Raw genomic sequence first — 18,742 nt, 5'->3', positions numbered from 1 at the left:
ATTAAAACCAGTAGCAGTATTCATTGTAGAGGCTCTTATTATATATTTGACACAAGTGATGCTGTTTTTCCAGAAGACCTGACATTTTGTGACATTGAATGACTTTAGACTTTTGATGTTACTGTGTACGGAAATGGCCAGCTCAATGGCTTTCTTCATCTTCTGTCTTCTTTCTCTCTGTTCCTCCCTCGCTCCTTCCCTCCTCCTTCAGGATGTGTTGAACACTGTGATCAGGTGGTGCTCTCCGCGCTTCTTCTTCCTGGGTCTGCCCGGCTTCACCATGCTGGTGGGGGACTTCATCACCGCAGCCGCTCGTGTCCTCAGCACCGAGTCTTTCGAGGTGAGTTACATCACCGCAGCCTCCAGCGGCCCCTTACATCCCACAGCCCTCTCCATGCATACAGAACAACACCACAGCTGATCAATCAGGCTGAAGGAGACACATAGACTGTGATTGACATCCACAAAACAGTCAAGTTCCTGTGCTATTCCTGATCATGGCTGCCCTTTGTTGTCTCTCCGGAAGGCTCCGCGAATAGAAGCCCAGACGGTCTTGGGATCACTGGTGTGCTTCCCTAACCTCTACCGGCAAATCCCTTCGCTCATGTCCACGCCGGGCTCCGATGACATTGTGATCGGCAAAGAGGACATTAAGGTAAGACGGCTCCTGCTGGCCTCTGTGTAATGGACAGGTGTTGACAAGTGGGATCCTTTTCTTGCGTATATGAACAAAACAATGGGATCTTAGAAAATGACGGTTAATATTCCACTATACAGTATGTACAGTGCCCTCCACAAATATTGGCACCCCTAGTGAATATGAGCTAAACAGCTATAAAAAAATATGTCTGTTTATCGTCTCAGTCTTTCACTCGAAATATACACAAAAATCTTACCTTTTCATTGAAATAAAATTATTAAAAGAAAAAAAAACATTGACATTAAATAAATATTTTTCCCAAAACATGTGTGCCACAACTATTGGCACCCCTTAATGTAATGTTTTGTGCAGCCTCCATTTGCCAAGATAATAGTCTTCTCCTATAATGCGTGATGAGGTTAGTGAACACATGGCACGGGATCTGAGACCATTCCTACATGCAGTATATCTTCAGATCCTTCAGAATCTGAGGTCAACGTTCGTAGACTAAGGATAGCCAGTTAAGGGATGGACAATGGGTTGGCAGCCTATAGAAAGCCAAATCGCGAGCCCGCATAGATTAATGAAAACATGAGTTATAACTTGTTTATAATATTTTACTAAGGATTTATAAAGGGTTTACAACCTCGTTTATAACCTAATTACAAACCATTTATAAACCCAAATAGTGAGCCCGCATAGATTAATGAAAACATGAGTTATAACTCATTTATAATGGTTCACTAAGGACAGCCAGTTAAGGGATGGACAATGAGTTGGCAGCCTATAGAGAGCCAAATCGCGAGCCCGCATACATTAATGAAAACATGAGTTATAACTCGTTTATAATATTTTACTAAGAATTTATAAAGGGTTTACAACCTCGTTTATAACCTAATTACGAACCATTTATAAACCCAAATAGTGAGCCTGCATAGATTAATGAACACATGAGTTATAACTCATTTATAATGGTTCACTAAGGCTAGCCAGTTAAGGGATGGACAATGGGTCGGCAGCCTATAGAAAGCCAAATTGCGAGCCCGTATAGATTAATGAAAACATGAGTTATAACTCATTTATAATGGTTTACTAAGGATAGCCAGTTAAGGGATGGACAATCGGTTGGTATAGAAAGATGGTGATCTTGCCAAATAGTGAGCCTACATAGATTAATGAAAACACTAGTTATAACTCGTTTATAAGGGTTTACTATTTGCATAGATTAATGAAAACACTAGTTATAACTCGTTTATAAGGGTTTACTACCTCATTTATAAACCATTTATAAACCTTTATAAAGGGACCCTTATTGTAAAGTGGTACCCATATTTTTTATAGCCTGTTTAGCTCATATTCACTAGGGGTGCCAATATTTGTGGAGGGCACTATATATAGTTTATACATAAAAACTTTTATAACTTCAATAGAGGACTCCATTATATGGAAGCAGTACATATTATTTATCTAAATATAATAATATTCCACATATTATTTATTATTTAAATGAATGGTTAGTGCAGTAGGACCTGTCCTGGCATGTTTGTCTTGATTACTATGATGGCTCTATATATTCTGTCTGTTCTTTCTCCAAAGGACTTTCTGGTGAATGTATTACTGACGACGGCACGCAGTGAGCCCAGCGAAGGAGCCAGGTAAGCCACAGAGTGAAGACTGCTCCCCTGTTGTCTGAAAACTCTTGGATGAGATCAAATATGATTAAAGGCGAGGCATTATTATTCTGAATGAGAGGCACTACAGCGTTTGTATTTCCTGCAGGTGTATTGCCATCTGTAGCCTGGGTATCTGGGTGTGTGAGGAGCTGGTGCAGCAAGATATCCCCCATCAGGTCAAAGATGCCATAAACGTGCTGGGGGTCACACTGAAGGTGAGGATGAAGATCCACTCTGCAGAACTAGAAGTCTCCATGAGTGGAGATGAATCATTTTATGGATAGGTGTCTTGTGCCAATAGACAAGTTTAAGATGTTTTCCTGAGGGGTTTTGCACATGTAACAATTAACAATTAAGACATAATGAACTTTTTGTGTACAATATATTTGTGTCTGGTTTCTGAATAAATACCAAAATACAAAAGCATGCATCTTCAACACAGTTGGCTGTGAGTTGTTTTGCTGTTGGGTCTGGGTGATGGCAGGGCTTTGAGAGGCCAGGCTGTCCAAAGTAAGGCAAGGACATAGTGGTGTCATTTCCCCGCCACTTACCCCGAGATGAAGCGTGCCCAATTTGGCTGCCTTAGCTACCAGTTCTGTGCCTCCACCCCGCTACCCTGCACCCAAAATGGACACATAATCCCTTTCCTCAACAACTTGACTCAGTGTGTGTGTGCGTGTGGGTCTGCGTGTGTGTCTGCGTGTGTGTGTGTTTGTGTGTGTGTGTGTGTGTGTGTGTGTGTGTGTGTGTGTGTGTGTGTGTGTGTGTGTGTGTGTGTGTGTGTGTGTCTTTTGGAGGGAATGACCTCTCCAGAGGCAGACTGTGAACAATCAGTAGCACTTTTTCCTCTTTTTTGTGTTTTGGTATTTTTTTTTGGTATGTCTCCCCTGGTTGGAGAAACCTGGAAGATAAAAACAAGGGGGAAAATGTGGATTTCTTGTTTGGAAGTACAATTCTGTCTCTACCTCCTGTAGTAATGAACATGGCAGACACAGTTCTCTTCACCTTTTCTCAATACCATTCTGCCCTCTCTCTATCTCTCTCTCTCCCTCTCTCTCTCTCTCTCTCTCTCTCTCTCTCTCTCTCTCTCTCTCTCTCTCTCTCTCTCTCTCTCTCTCTCTTTCTCTCTTTCTCTCTCTCTCAGTTTGGAAATAAAGCGGTGGCCCAGATAGCCTGTGATGTGTTCCAGCTGTTCATCTGCCACTGGCAGCACCTCCAGAGACTGGAGCAGTCTCTCCCAAAGAGAATAATTGAGGTAGGGAGCAAAACACACACACACACACACTCCCATGACGTCCCCTGGATTTGTGAGGAAATGCTCCATTTATTGTGTTCCCAGCAAACCACCTGTGTTTCCTTTTCTCACTTAGATCTTTGTGGCCACTATAGCTTTCCTCCTGCCCAGCGCGGAGCATTCAACAATGGAGGCAGACAAAAAGGTAAAGAAAACTGAAGAAGTATTTAGTTGTTTTTCTCTTTAATTCTTTTATTTACCTCCACCCAGAGCTAGAAGGATCCCCTCTTTCTTCTGATCCCTCCTGTAATCCCTCTTCCTGTTCTTCCTCTTTCTGACTGTGTCCCCAGCCACTGATGTGTCCTTAACCTAGTTCTCACCTCTCTATCCACCTCTCTCCTGGACCTCCATCCTCTCCTCTCCTCTCCTCTCCTCTCCTCTCCTCTCCACTCCACTGTGCTCTTTCTTGAGAGATTATTGATTTCTGCGGGGCTATTGCCTGTTGTTGAGCTGGTGCGAGTAGGGCTAATTGAAAGTGTCTGTGTGGCTCAGCTGATGGTGTCTTTGCTGCTGTGCCTGCTGGACTGGTGCATGGCCGTCCCCCTGGGCACCCTGCTGGAGCCCATCACCATGCCCGTCCTGGATGACCCCGCGGCCCACAACACCCCTTTGCTGGATTACATCTACAGGGTACGTCACGTGGGATGCGCTTTATGGATAGTTTGTATTTTTGTGTGGATATTTTGTTTGTTTTATTATTTGTTTGTATGAGCTATCAGTGTTTAACATTTATGGAGTTGTTTATTTTTTTCTTGAAGGTGACATTGGATTGTGAATCAGCTCATTTGGGAACTGTGCATAATGTTGCGGGGGTCCTATTTTGTGACGTCCATATATTTGCAAGGCTTTAAGTTCATTTTTCCAGGGGGCTCAGACGTTTCGGAAGATGCATTGACAGCACATGAATGAGGCGCTCCAGCCCCTTTCCCCATTTGGCAGATGCGGTCAGCAGTGGACCTTTGTCAGGGTGTCATCATCACAAGAAAAAAATGGCCAAATTATTTAAATGTGCCATTGTTCACTTTTATATAAGCGCCTATGAATGGCAGGCTGCAGCCAGTTGAAGGCGTCCTCACATGAGACAATCAGCACCTGGTGCAAGACGCACAAAGGAGAGAGGAAGTAGATGAGAGATGTAATTAGCCTGCAACTCTTCCACCCCACACCCCCAGCACTCACAACACCATCAATTGTTTCTTTTAATCACTATAGACAGTTTTCTCTCCAGGCGCTGAAGGAATATCAATAGAGAGCATGTAATTGGCACATAGAAAGCTTAATTCAGGCAATTTATTGGGATGCACTGACAAAGCCATACATTACAGCAGTATACACAGGCCTCAGAAAAGGAAAGGAATGTATTGGTTTTGTGCCAGTATCATGGTTCGGTGTTGAGACACTCCAAAGTTCCCCAGCAAATGTAAGCCAAAAGCCACATACACATTTTCAGACATATAATGAGGTTTTGCCCTTGGTACTGAAAATATAATCCCTGTGGTATCTATGGCTGCACATTTGAAAAGTGCTGTAGCAAATGATCTGGATAGAGCACCTGCCAACATGAAGTTCAAATAGCTGTACCCACAATCTGATCGGAGCAAGGTTTATTTCTCTCTTGCTCCTACAAGAGGCAGTGTCCCTGCCCTTTAGAGAATCAATCCATCAATGCATTCATGCTCTTCTGCTTTAAATAGAGAACATTTCTCTATCTTTAGACTGTATTCTCTACACGCCATTCTTCTCTCTTTCTGGAAATAACAGCATGAGACTCCATCCTGTAAAAGGCCTGATTGCACTCAGTGTTGTTTGGGAGCTCCATCTGTTGTGTCTGCCTTAGCAGCTGCACTGCACTGCACTAGCCTGTTCTGTTCATACGTGTGTGTGTGTGTGTGTGTGTGTGTGTGTGTGTGTGTGTGTGTGTGTGTGTGTGTGTACGTTTGTGTATACGAGAGAGTGTATGAGTGCATGTGTAAGATGGAGGTGTGTGTGTGTGTGTGTGTGTGTGTGTTTGTGTGTGTGCATAGCGTTTGTGTATAAAAGAGAGTGTATGAGTGCATGTTTAAGATGGAGGTGTGTGTGTGTGTGTGTGTGTGTGTCTGTGTGTGTGCAAGTGCGTTTGTGTATAAAAGAGAGTGTATGAGTGCATGTGTAAGATGAAGGTGTGTGTGTGTGTGTGTGTGTGTGTGTGTGTGTGTGTGTGTGTGTGTGTGTGTGTGTGTGTGTGTGTGTGTGTGTGTGTGTGTGTGTGTGTGTGTGTGTGTGTGTGTGTGTGTGTCAGTGTGTGTTCACTCATTAACGGTGGGAATCCATACCAGCGATGCGATCAAATTCCATCGCTTCCATCGCTTTGAGTGGGCGTGTTCTTTCTCTGAAATGTCTGGCCGCTGCCGGTGAAATATCGCTCCTCATTTGCATAAGTTTGAGCATGTTCGAATTTTCATCAGTCGCGTCGCTCAGATCGCTGGTCTATGTCACAATGGAGCTGGCCCCCGTTGAAATGCATGGGGTCGCCCAGATCGCATCGCCCAGATCGCTTGTATGGATTCGCACCGTAAGTGCTTTTCCACTGCAGGAACTCGTGGGCTGTTTAAGGGGGGGCGGCACCTGTAAGCGTTCTACCACTACAGGAACCGCCCCTGTAGGACCTCATTCACAGCCGTTTTCAGGGGTGAAATAAGTACCTACTTTGGGCCAGGTACCCTAAATCTGATTGGTGGTGCTTGAGGTGATAGTCGATGCTCATTGGTAAAATGTTATGTGAGTTGAAGACAATAAGCACCATTTTTAAAACAAGAAGGATTTGCCAGAGGTTACACGGTGAATACAGCAACATTAATTATAGCTCATGTAGTTACGTTTTTGAAGTTACACGGACTAAATGAACACAAGCAAAACATCAGCTGGCTTTAATTTATCATAGTGGTGCTGGTTTATTCATTTATCAAGTAACTACAGCTGCCTTGATGCCATTTAATCGATTGTTAGCAACTTTACAAAAAAAATGAACCGTCGACTCGTCCTTGAGGTAATCCTCATGTTACCTAGAAAATCTCTGGCTTAATGTGTAATGTGGGTGCTGCTGTTGCTGAAATATATCATTATTTTGTTGTGCACAGAATTGAGTCGCATTGATGTCACGTTTGACCAAATGATTAGGTTAGGTCACTTGTAGGTCCGTAGTTCCTGCACCGCAAGGGAAACAGAAAGGCTGAAGAGCCGATTAGGGGGCCGTTCCTGTAAACATTCACACCATCTGGGAAATGCCCAGAGTTCCTGCAGTGGCAGCATCGTTAGTGCAGATTCATGTCCATTGTGTATTTTTTTGTGACTCTTTTTTTCCCCCCTCTCTTTTTTTCATTTGTTTCATGCCCTGCTCTGCAACTGTTGCTATGCAAAGCAGCCACTTAGTTGTCAAGCAAGTAGCAAAGATTATTTTTTTCATAGAGAGGAAGCACTTTGGGGCTAGGGTCTAGCAGCTGTTTGGTTCTGCTTCTTTCATCATGATCTTTTTCTATGTAAACACACACACACACACACACACAAACACACACACACACACACACACATGTTTGTGACATGACAATATATAGTGAAGGGGTTACATTGCATAAAGATGTGCATTGTGCCACACTAAACTGCTAAAAACATGTGAAGGAGCTAAAATGACATACTTGTGTGAGAAGGATTTACAATCCCTTTGCATGTAACAGGTTCACAGGGATCACTCGATCTGGGGCATTTTAGCGTGTGTTCTCTTCAAAGTGATGCATGGTCAAACAAAGCAAAGGTATCCACAGTGATGGGTATTTTTGGTTGAAGGGTCTCATTCAGTTGTGCTCTGTAAGTACGTCATCAATGAACATTCTCCATGTGAAAATAACCATGTATTTGTGTGTTTGTACATATGTTTTTGTGCGTGTTTGTACATGTGTTTGTGTGTGTGTGTGTGTGTGTGTGTGTGTGTGTGTGTGTGTGTGTGTGTGTGTGTGTGTGTGTGTGTGTGTGTGTGTGTGTGTGTGTGTGTGTGTGTGTGTGTGTGTGTGTGTGTGTGCGTGCGTATTTGGACATGTGTTTGTGTGTGTGTATGTGTGCGTATTTGGACATGTGTTTGTTAGTATGTGGTTTGGATGAGGGATAAAGTCTTAATCAAATTAAATAGAGCCCACCATTACAGTGATAGAATCGGAGATGGATTATGAGTCCGTAAAGACTCAACCTCTGCCCCCTATATGGCCACGCTCTTACTTATGTCGCTCTTACTTATGTTGTTACTTATGCTTTATGCAATGTGGAGATTCCTATGTAAATTGGGTTGCTAGTTGACCGTTGACTGACTAGGCAGTGGCTGAATACATTCTCAGAAGAGCAGTCAAAGAAGCGGTGGGAATTGGGATGGGGGACCCACTAACTCATCTTCACCTCTCGCTGCTCATCCTTTGAATGTTCCAACTTAGTTGATCAGGTCCTTCAGGCCTATTGAATTTAGAAGTGTAACAGGAGGCCCAGAAAAGTAGCCTTTTCTAATACTAATAACTGATTACACTGAATGAATATCATCATGAGCTAGTTACGTATTGAGTGACTGCGTTCCCTTTGTCTGTATAACAGGTGCTTCATTGCTGTGTCTCGGGATCCAACCTCCACACCCAGCAGAGCCACTACCTCCTCAGCCTGGCTGATATCTCCACCGACTATGACCCCTTCCTCAGTCTGGGTCAAGTCAAGAGCACTGATCCCCCACCGGTGCACTCCAGTGCTGGGGACTTTGGCAGCTTGCTCACAGTGGCTGAAGGTAGGAAATCCAGAGCTGTAGTTCAATGGCAGCTTTTGTTAAGCATGTTGCTGCTGACTGTAATTGTATGAAATGGGTGATTTGGTATACTATATGTTGTGTCTAATAAGCTGTTGATGCACATGAAACGCAGTAGGGTGCCATTACAAACGCTTTGCTGTTGTGCTCTCATTGGTGAGATCCTTGCTGTACTTGCATTAATCTGAAATGCAACGTGTGCTAATGTGTGTGTGTGCTGGATGTGTGTGTGTGTTTTGTTCAGGCTTTGTGCAAGTGCACACATTTCCCTTCACATATCTCCCCATCCAAAGTCCCTTCGAAAAACTGCTTGATACATGGGAGTTGAGTTACCCGCTTCCTAATTTGCCAGTGTACCATTAAAAGCACCCAAAAAACAACCACAGAAAAAAACACTATTTTTCAAATGGAATGGAATCTTTGAAATGGTGTGCATTAGTTGTCTCTTACCACTCAGACAACCCATTAATGCCAATTATCCAAAAAATATATTTTTTATAAAGTGGCCTTATTTGACCTTGTCAATCCATTACATGACATTATTATGATCTGGCCGGGTCTTTAAGGTTCCCTACTCTGTTGCCATGTGCACATATTTTATGGTCTCATTCTTCAGGAGGGTTTATTTTTTGGATTCTAGAAACGTTGCTTTCTTTCTGGTTCTGTCATAAGGCAGTATGGCAGGCTGCACTTTGTCATTTTTTTTTTTTAAATATAGAAGACATTTCCATTGCTCATCTTGAGCCTTGTGGACAATGGAACAGCTTTAAAAGCAGTATGCCTTTACCATGACACATATTGATGAACTCTCTTCAAAGGACCTTCAAGCATTGCTAATGCAACCCAGCCCTCCCTCTCAAGGGCCCCCTATTCTCTTCTTTGATGAGCATGATGGCATTGATAGTACTGTCAAAATGTGAGCTTTACTCTTTCCCTTTTTCCCTGTCCTATCTTAATATGATGGGACTAATAATGGTATCCCTTTCACTTGGAGCAGTCGTGAGCATTTACATAACTCTAATTCAGTAAGTGCTGCTGATCTTCATTCAGGGCCGCCGCAGAGATGCAACACTTATTAGTCCCTGGATCCTTTGGATAGTTTGGTCCCTTTGTGGGCCATGAATGGCCTTTTCAAATGTGCCTTGTGTGATTAGATGCTACTCATAAAGAGTCTGTGAGCTTCAGCATGGCGTGAAATAGGGAAAAAAATGAGTAATAATGATGGAGTAAGAGCTCACGTGTGGACATCTGAAAGAGCGTAAGAACTAGACAAACATGTCTATGTAGGGGAAGGCCGGTAAGAGGTTGTTGATGAGTGTGGAGTGATGTGCTGCTCTGTGGCCATGGATAATTAGACCTCATCCCTTCTTACATCTCTCTCATGTATCTGTAATTGTATTGAAATTATATACACACACACACACACACACACACACACACACACACAAACACACACACACACACACACACACACACACACACACAAGCACTTTTCCCCATCACCCCACCCCTACTCCTCCACATTGTTAATCCTGCCGTATAGTATATACAGTATATACAGTATGTATATATATTCAGAGTTTTGTATATACAGCCGCGGAAAAAATTAAGAGACCACTTCAAAATTATCAGTTTCTCTGGTTTTACTATTTATTGGTATGTGTTAAAGTAAAATGTACATTTTAGTTTTATTCTATAACCTACTGGCAACATTCCCACCAAATTTCAAATAAAAATATTGTCATTTAGATCATTTATTTGCAGAAAAATGACAATTGGTCAAAATAGCAAAAAAGATGCAGTGTCTTCAGATCTCGAATAATGCAAAGAAAACAAGCTCATATTCATTTTTAAACTACACAATACTAATGCTTTAACTTAGGAAGAGTTCAGAAATCAATATTTGGTGGAATAACCTTGATTTAAAATCACAACTTTCATGTGTCTTGGCATGCTCTCCACCAGTCTTTCACATTGCCGTTGGGTGACTTTATGCTACTCCTGGCGCAAGAATTCAAGCAGCTCGGCTTCTTTTCATGGCTTGTGACCATCCATCTTCCTCTTGATCACATTTCAGAGTTTTTTTTATGGGATTCAGGTCTCGAAATTGGGCTGGCCATGACAGGGTCCTGATCTGGTGATACTCCATCCACACCTTTACTGGCCTGGCTGTGTGGCATGGAGCATTGCCCTGCTGGAAAAAACACTTCTCAGAGTTGGGGAACATTGTCAGAGCAAAAGGAAGCAAGTTTTTCTTCCGGGACAACGTTGTACTTTGCCTGGCTGAGGTTTGTAAAAGACCATAAGGATTGAACCAAAGCGGACTGGAGGGTCTCCTAGTTCGTCTTCTCTGATGAGTCCAATTTTCAGCTTTTCCCAACACATGGTCGTCTGATGGTTAGACGGAGACCTGGAGAGGCCTACAAGCCACAGAGTCTTGCACCTACTGTGAAATTGGACTCATCAGAGAAGACGAACTAGGAGACCCTCCAGTCTGCTTTGGTTCAATCCTTATGGTCTTTTACAAACCTCACCAAGACACATGAAAGTTGTGATTTTAAATCAAGGTTATTCCACCAAATATTGATTTCTGAACTCTTCCTAAGTTAAAGCATTAGTATTGTGTAGTTTAAAAATGAATATGAGCTTGTTTTCTTTGCATTATTCGAGATCTGAAGACACTGCATCTTTTTTGCTATTTTGACCAATTGTCATTTTTCTGCAAATAAATTATCTAAATGACAATATTTTTATTTGAAATTTGGTAGGAATGTTGCCAGTAGGTTATAGAATACAACTAAAATGTACATTTTACTTTAACACATACCAATAAATAGTAAAACCAGAGAAACTGATAATTTTGAAGTGGTCTCTTAATTTTTTCCGCGGCTGTATATTCAGAGTTTATTCAGACTTTTGTATATACAGTACTGTGCAAAAGTTTTAGGCAGGTGTGAAAAAATGCTATGAACTAAGAATGCTTTGAAAAATGTAAACAATAAATGTTTATTTTTTATCCATTTACATGGTAAGACTGAGCACAGCAACAAGACACAACGTAGTTATACTGCATCAGCAGGGTCTCTCCCAGACAAAGATTTCAAAGCAGACAGGGGTTTCAAAATGTGCAGTTCCAGCTCTTTTGAAGAAGACCTTGAGGATCGTAGACGCAGTGGTCAGCCAAGGAAACTTAATGCAGCTGATGAAAAACACATCAAGCTTATTTACCTTCGAAATCGGAAGATTTCAAGCAGTGGCATCAGCTCAGAACTGGCAGAAACCAGTGGTACCCAGGTACAGACATTTACTGTCCGGGGAAGTCTGGCCAGAAGTGGTCTTCATGGAAGAGTTGCAGCCAAAAAGCTCTACCCCGACAAGGAAACAAGGCCAAGTGACTGAACTAAGCACGTAAACATAGAAACTAGGGTGCAGAAACATGGCAGAAGGTGCTCTGGACTGATGAGTCAAAATTAGAAATATTTGGCTGTAGAAGAAGGCAGTTTGTTCGCTGGAGGCTGGAGAGAGGTACAATAATGAGAGTCTGCAGGCAACAGTGAAGCATGGTAGAGGTTCCTTTCCAGTTTGGGGCTGCATTTCTGCAAGTGGAGTTGGAGATTTGGTCAGGATGAATGGTGTCCTCAATGCTGAGAAATCCAGGCAGATACTAATCCATCATGCAATACCATCAGGGAGGCGTATGATTGGCACCAAATGTATTCTGCAGCAGGAACATAACCCCAAACATACAGCCAATGTCATTAACAACTATCTTCAGCTTAAAGAAGAACAGAAAGTCCTGCAAGTGATGGTATGACCCCCACAGAGCCCTAATCTCTACATCGAGTCTGTCTGGGTTTACATGAAGAGACAGAAGAATTTTAGGAAGCCTACATCCACAGAAGATCTGTGGTTAGTTCTCTAAGATGTTTGGAACAATTTACCAGCCGTGTTCCTTCAAAAACTGCGCAAGTGTATCTGGAAGAATTGATGCTATTTTGAAGGCAAAGGGTGGTCACACCAAATATTGATTTAATTTAGAATTTTCTTCTGTTCCTTCACTGCATTTTGTTAATTTATGAAGAATTGATGAAAATAAACTGTTAACACTTCCATTTTTGAAAGCATTCTTAGTTTACAGCATTTTTTCACACCTGCCTAAAACTTTTGCACAGTACTGTATATATTCAGACTTTTGTATATATATTCAGACTTTTATATATATATTCAGACTTTTGTATATATATTCAAATGTTAATTTACTGAACAGCATGCCATATATAAAGTCTGAATATATATACAAAAGTCTGAATATATAAACAAAACTCTGAATATATTACAAAAGTCTGAATATATATATACAGAAGTCTGAATATATATACAAAACTCTGAATATATATACAAAAGTCTGAATATATATAAACAAAAGTCTGAATATACATACAAAAGTCTGAATATATATACAAAATTCTGAATATATATATAAAAGTCTGAATATATATACAAAAGTCTGAATATATATACAAAATGATGTCTGAATATATATACAAAACTCTGAACTCTGAAGCGCTCAATCCGTCTGTGTCCGCCATATTGGATTGAGCGCTTCCTATTAAATCAATAGTACCAAAATGTTTGTAATTATGTATTTTCTGCTTCATGAAATACTGTTTTTCTGTTATTGTAAAATGTAGACATTGATTTCTCACTAGAAATGCAATAATAACACATTTATTTTACACCGTTTGACTTAACGAAGGACATTTTTACGAGGCAAGCTCCCCATTGAGTTTGACTAAGGTCTCGTCAAAATCTTCGTAATTCCTTGTTTTCTGCTTCATGAAATACAGTTTTTCTGTTATATGGCTAAAATGAAACATTGATTTCTCGCAAAAAATCTAATAATAACACGTTTATTTTGCATCGTTTGAATTAACAAAGGACATTTTTACGAGGCAAGCTCCCCATTGAGTTTGACTGGGGTCTCGTCATGGTAGCCTACTGTTGTGGGCTGTGGGGATGGTGCGATGATTGACGGATTGATGGATTGATTGCCTGATTGGGATGAGCGCCCAGGCAATGAGTGGACACACCTGGGAGAGAGGTGATTTGGGCTGTGAGGTGGAATGGACGAGAGAGCCGGCAGTACGCTGAAAACGCTGCGGGAAGCGGGATCTATGGAACTATTGTGGCACGGGCCAGGACGGTCACGGTTGTTAGGATCGCTGCCGGTGAAGATAGCTGTAGTGGGGCTCTGGAGCGGGTTTATAGAGGCCATTTAGACGGAGCCAAGTTTGTCTGCGTCCAATATGAAACTAATACAGATAGCCCTATTATTTAGACGAACACTCTCTATCCGCACACGGTATCTGCAACGATTAAATCGGGCGTAGAAAGTGAGTAGTCAAACGAAGCAAAATGAACGTGTTATTGCATTTTTTGCGAGAAATCGATGTTTAATTTTAGCCATATAACAGAAAAACAGTTTCATGCAAGCAGAAAACAAGGAATTAGGAAGATTTTGACGAGACCCCAGTCAAAATCAATGGGGAGCTTGCCTCTAAAAATATCCTTCGTGAAGTCAAACGGTGTAAAATAAACGTGTTATTATTGCATTTCTAGTGAGAAATCAATGTCTAAATTGTACAGTATAACAGAAAAACAGTATTTCATGAAGCAGACAATATGTAATTACAAACATTTTGGTACCATTGATTTAATAGGAAGCACTTAATCCAATATGGCGGACACAGACGGATTGAGCGCTTCAGAGTTCTGTATATATATTCAGAGTTTTGTATATACAGCCGTGGAAAAAAATTAAGAGACCACTTCAAAATGATCAGTTTCTCTGGTTTTACTATTTATTGGTAAGTGTTTGAGTAAAATATACATTTTAGTTTTATTCTATTAACTACTGACAACATTTCAACCAAATTTCAAATAAAAATATCGACATTTAGAGAATTTATTTGCAGAAAAAGGACAATTGGTCAAAATAACAAAAAAGATGCAGTGTTTCCAGATGTCGAATAATGCTAAGAAAACAAGCTCATATTATTTTTTAAACAACATAATACTAATGTTGTAACTGGCATGCTCTCCACCAGTCTTTTTACATTGTTGTTAGGTGAATTTACTACTCCTGGCTCAAAAATTCAAGCAGCTCGGCTTTGTTTGATGGCTTGTGACCATCCATCTTCCTCTTGATCACATTCCAGAGGTTTTTAATAGGATTCAGGTCTGGAGATTGGGCTGGCCATGACAGGGTCCTGATGTGGTGGTGCTTCATGCACACCTTCACTGACTTTGCTTTGTGGCATGGAGCACTTTCCTGCTGGAAAAAACACTCCTCAGAGTTGGGGAACATTGTCAGATCAGAATCAGTCTTCCATTCAGAATCTTGCTGTCATGTTTGAATGAAAAGAGTTGTTTGTGCATGTGTTTGAGGGCTGAGCTGAATCTTCTCCTTGTCTCCTGTCCATTTTAGAGAAGAAGAGACGGAACATGGAGCTTATACCACTGACTGCCCGAATGATCATGACACACCTTGTGAACCACTTGGGCCACCATCCGCTCAGTGGTGGCCCTGCACTTTTACACAGCCTCATCAATGAAAACCATGACAACCCCTACGTGGAGTCTTCTGAACTGTCCTCCGAAGTTTTCAAGAGCCCCAACCTGCAGCTCTTTGTTTTCAATGACAGTACGTTGGTGTCGTACCTACAGATTCCTGCCGAGAGCTCAGAAACAGTGCCTGGCGTTAACAGTCAGCCAAGGGACAACTCTGCACCCTCCTCTGAAGTCCGCGTCATCGTGCGGGACATTTCGGGAAAATACTCTTGGGACGGTGGCGTCCTCTACCGGACGTTTGAGGGACACGTCCCACATGTTGGTGGAGATGATCCTGCCGACCTAGTCAACCTCTCGCCGCTTTCTACCAAACAGACGTCTCAAGGCGAACCATCCCCCTGGACGTCTGAGTTTGAGGATGAGGATGAAGGTGTTGACGTGTTGGACCAGCTTCTGGAAGAGCTGGGCCACAGCAGCCCTGAGTGCCTGCCTCAGCCCCGTCTCAAGCTCACTCAGCCTGCACCCTCGCCCCTGGGCATGAACCTTGAACAAGAGGCTTCCATCATGGAGGCTATCCAGCGACAGACTTTACAGGAGGAAGAGGAGTTGTCTAGAAGGAAATGCGGAGACCCCAGCATCAGGGCTGCTCGTCAGAAGGAGCCCACGTACCACGAGCCCAAAGCTCCCTTTTATTTCTGCAGGCTGCTGCTGAATGACCTGGGCATGAACTCATGGGACCGCAGGTACACATACATCATTCTCTGAAATTAAGGACTGTGTCCATTAGCGCTCACAGAAATGTTACAGGTCGTTGAGGACATCATCACATGTCCATTGCCGAATGAAAATGTATTGATATATATTATAATCAAATAATATTCAACTCTTGTTGTTATGATATGATTGTGAATGTTAAGGAAATATGATGATACAATCTGACAAAAAGATTGTATGTCTGTGTGTTCACATTGAAAAATAGATAAAAGGTAATCTTATGATGCCCAAATGACATTTCTGATCTAGAGAGGATACAGTGATATTAATTGGGTTTCACTGCCCGCTGCTTTCCACATCAGTGGTTGTTTGTCCCCCGTCGGTCCAAGTTCCTCCTTTTTCACGCCATTCTTGTGTGATTTGGGTTGAGCCATATCGACCGTTTTCCTCACCTTGTTGAGATCCCTCATTTCAGAGAGGCTTGGCAGGGCCCGACGGCTAATCTGGTCTCGGCAGGACCTGAGTGTCCCACTGGTTTCACTCAGGTCCTGTTTGCCATGTTTTCCCGCTCCTCTAATGAGAGGTGCAAACCCTTTGAAGGAGGTGGGAGACCACCTGTCAACAGGTGGCAGCGTCTTGTTTCAGCGGACAGCTACCACTGTTAAAGTAATTGTTCGCTCTCAAAGTACACAGCAGGAATTCAGTAACCTCGAAATCCTGTCAAGGGGGCCTGATTTTGATCTTTTTGTTTACTTATTTGGTCTTGGAGATGCGTAACCTGACCAAAATCAGTTGGATTGGCAATATCAGTTGGATTGGATGTCATAGTGTCTCTGTGTGAAATTACAAAGGCAATATGCAGGGATTCAGTGTACAGTCAGCTGTAAAGAGCTGGAGTGTAGAGATATTCTTTTTTGCAAATGTGTACTGAGTTCTCTTCCCCTTTCCTTTTCACAGGAAAAGCTTTCATCTTCTGAAGAAGAACTCCAAGCTCTTAAGGGAACTTAAGAATTTGGATTCAAGGCAATGGTAAGTTTCCCTCCCTACACTTCAGTAATTTTGACCAGGTTTTAAGTAGGGGTGGGAATCTCTTGGCACCTCACGATTCGATTCGAAATCGATTCAGAGGTCAACGATTCGAATTAAAATCGATTATCGATTATCGATTTAAAATCGATTTTGTAATTTAAAAAAAAGTTTATTTTTTTATTTTTTTTACACATCCATTTTATGTTGAAATGCAAGCTGCATCGACTATTGCATTGCTCATAGAAAGTCAAAATTGTGAACATTAATAGCTTTTACTCTAATAAAGCAAATAGCGAAGGTAATTCATCTGTTGATTTTCTTCAATTTAGACTCTGAGTTGCAAACTCAAATGATTCAATAGTCAAAATGCATCGATAATCGTTTTATCGGTTTCGAATTGATATTCGATAATCAATCGATAATTGCATTTCAACATAAAATGGATGTGTAAAAAAACGATTATCAATTCTAAACCGATGAAACGATTATCAATCCATTTCGACTTTTAAAACATTTGAGTTTGCTACTTAGAGTCTTTGCTACACTTCCTACTTTGTGTTTGATAATTAAAGAAAATCAACAGATGGATTACCTTCTCTATTTTTTATGAGAGAAAAAGCTTTTCCTTGTCACAATTTTGACTTTCTATGAACAATCCAATAATCGATGCAGCTTGCATTTCAACATAAAATGGATGTGTTAAAAAAAAAAAAGATTTACAAAATCGATTATGAACTTTTCTGAATCGAGACAGAATCGTTTTAGAGAGAATCGATTAAAATCGAATAATCGATTTTTTTCCCCCACCCCTAGTTTTAAGAGGTTTTCAAGTGCCTATGAAGTTAGCAATCGCTATTGTTTTGGCCATCAGGGAACAGGTGGTGACCTGTTGTGTAAATTGCTGTTTGTTCTTTTAAATGGGTTTGAGGAATTTGTCTGTTGTTCCTTTGTGTTTATGTACCAAAGGCATTACTTTGTAAAGCTAAAGTCTGTTGTACAATAACAATTTTAATTTGTCAGTTGCACTTTTGAAATTTGGTTTAAAAAACAACATAGAAAAAAAGCCTGGAATGAATAAAACAGAGACCTATGAAATGCCACGTTCCCACTGTGCAAACACTAGCACTAATGCGAGATGTGACCATGAACGCTAAAGCCTTAAATAGCACTTATAACTATTTAAGCGAGCGTGTCTTAAAACCTGCTCTTTGACCACTCTAGGGTACACACACACACACATCCCCCCCCCCCCCCCCCACAAACACACACACACACACACACACACACACAAGCTCTTTTCCCCATCACCCCACCCCTACTCCTCCACATGGTTAATCCTGCCCATCGCCGTCTGATCACAGCCACACTCCTCTTCGGTACACAGCGATCAATAGGCACTCCAAACGGCTAATCACCAGGGCTTACTTAAGAATGCCCGCAGGATTGGGTCACAACAACACCCCCCCCCCCCCCCCCCCCCCCCACCTCCACCCCCACGACCCACATGCCAACTCTGCACGTAGCAACCGCTGTAAGGACATGCCAAACACCTCGGCACGTCAACTAGATGCTGTCGTGGCAACGGGCATGATGCTGGCTGGCGGATGGACTTTGCACGCATCGTTCCTCTGCTCCTTTTCAGGGGCGAGAGGGATGCTCTCACATGCCAGAATCACTCCAGTCCACTCACTTGTGACTAGAGGCCCATTAGCTGGATCTGCCAGGAATGTTCAGTTCAGTTGGGGTTAGCTGTGGCTGCTTGATGTTTTCTTTTAGTGGCACTGTAATACGTCAGTATAGACTGCATGGAGCACTAGACGTAGGTCTGCTGTGTATAGGGAAGGAGTGACATGGATGACCTGTTTGTGCTTTCAGTCGAGAGACGCACAAGATTGCCGTCTTCTACATCGGTGAAGGACAGGAAGACAAGTGCTCGATACTGTCCAACGCTGAAGGCAGTCAAGCCTACGAGGACTTTGTGTCCGGACTGGGATGGGAGGTACTGAATTCAG

The 18,742-nt window shown here is 42.0% G+C and overlaps 1 protein-coding gene across 1 annotated transcript in view; it reads left to right on the top strand.

Annotated features, from left to right (window-relative positions):
* ralgapa2 (Ral GTPase activating protein catalytic subunit alpha 2) overlaps positions 1 to 18,742 on the top strand; it is a 136,471-nt gene that overhangs the window by 75,674 nt on the left and 42,055 nt on the right. The window contains exons 26-36 of the mRNA XM_080850757.1: positions 212 to 340; positions 527 to 655; positions 2,237 to 2,295; positions 2,420 to 2,528; positions 3,458 to 3,568; positions 3,684 to 3,752; positions 4,100 to 4,237; positions 8,216 to 8,399; positions 14,905 to 15,730; positions 16,659 to 16,730; positions 18,606 to 18,729. Coding sequence (XP_080706883.1) covers positions 212 to 340; positions 527 to 655; positions 2,237 to 2,295; positions 2,420 to 2,528; positions 3,458 to 3,568; positions 3,684 to 3,752; positions 4,100 to 4,237; positions 8,216 to 8,399; positions 14,905 to 15,730; positions 16,659 to 16,730; positions 18,606 to 18,729 — 1,950 coding nt within the window. The remainder of the gene's footprint in view (positions 1 to 211; positions 341 to 526; positions 656 to 2,236; positions 2,296 to 2,419; positions 2,529 to 3,457; positions 3,569 to 3,683; positions 3,753 to 4,099; positions 4,238 to 8,215; positions 8,400 to 14,904; positions 15,731 to 16,658; positions 16,731 to 18,605; positions 18,730 to 18,742) is intronic.

Source organism: Sprattus sprattus (genome assembly GCF_963457725.1).
Source record: "Sprattus sprattus genome assembly, chromosome: 13".
Taxonomy (NCBI): Eukaryota; Metazoa; Chordata; class Actinopteri; order Clupeiformes; family Clupeidae; genus Sprattus; species Sprattus sprattus.
The sequence above is the reverse complement of the archived record's forward strand: the minus strand, read 5'-3'. Positions and strand labels throughout refer to the sequence as shown.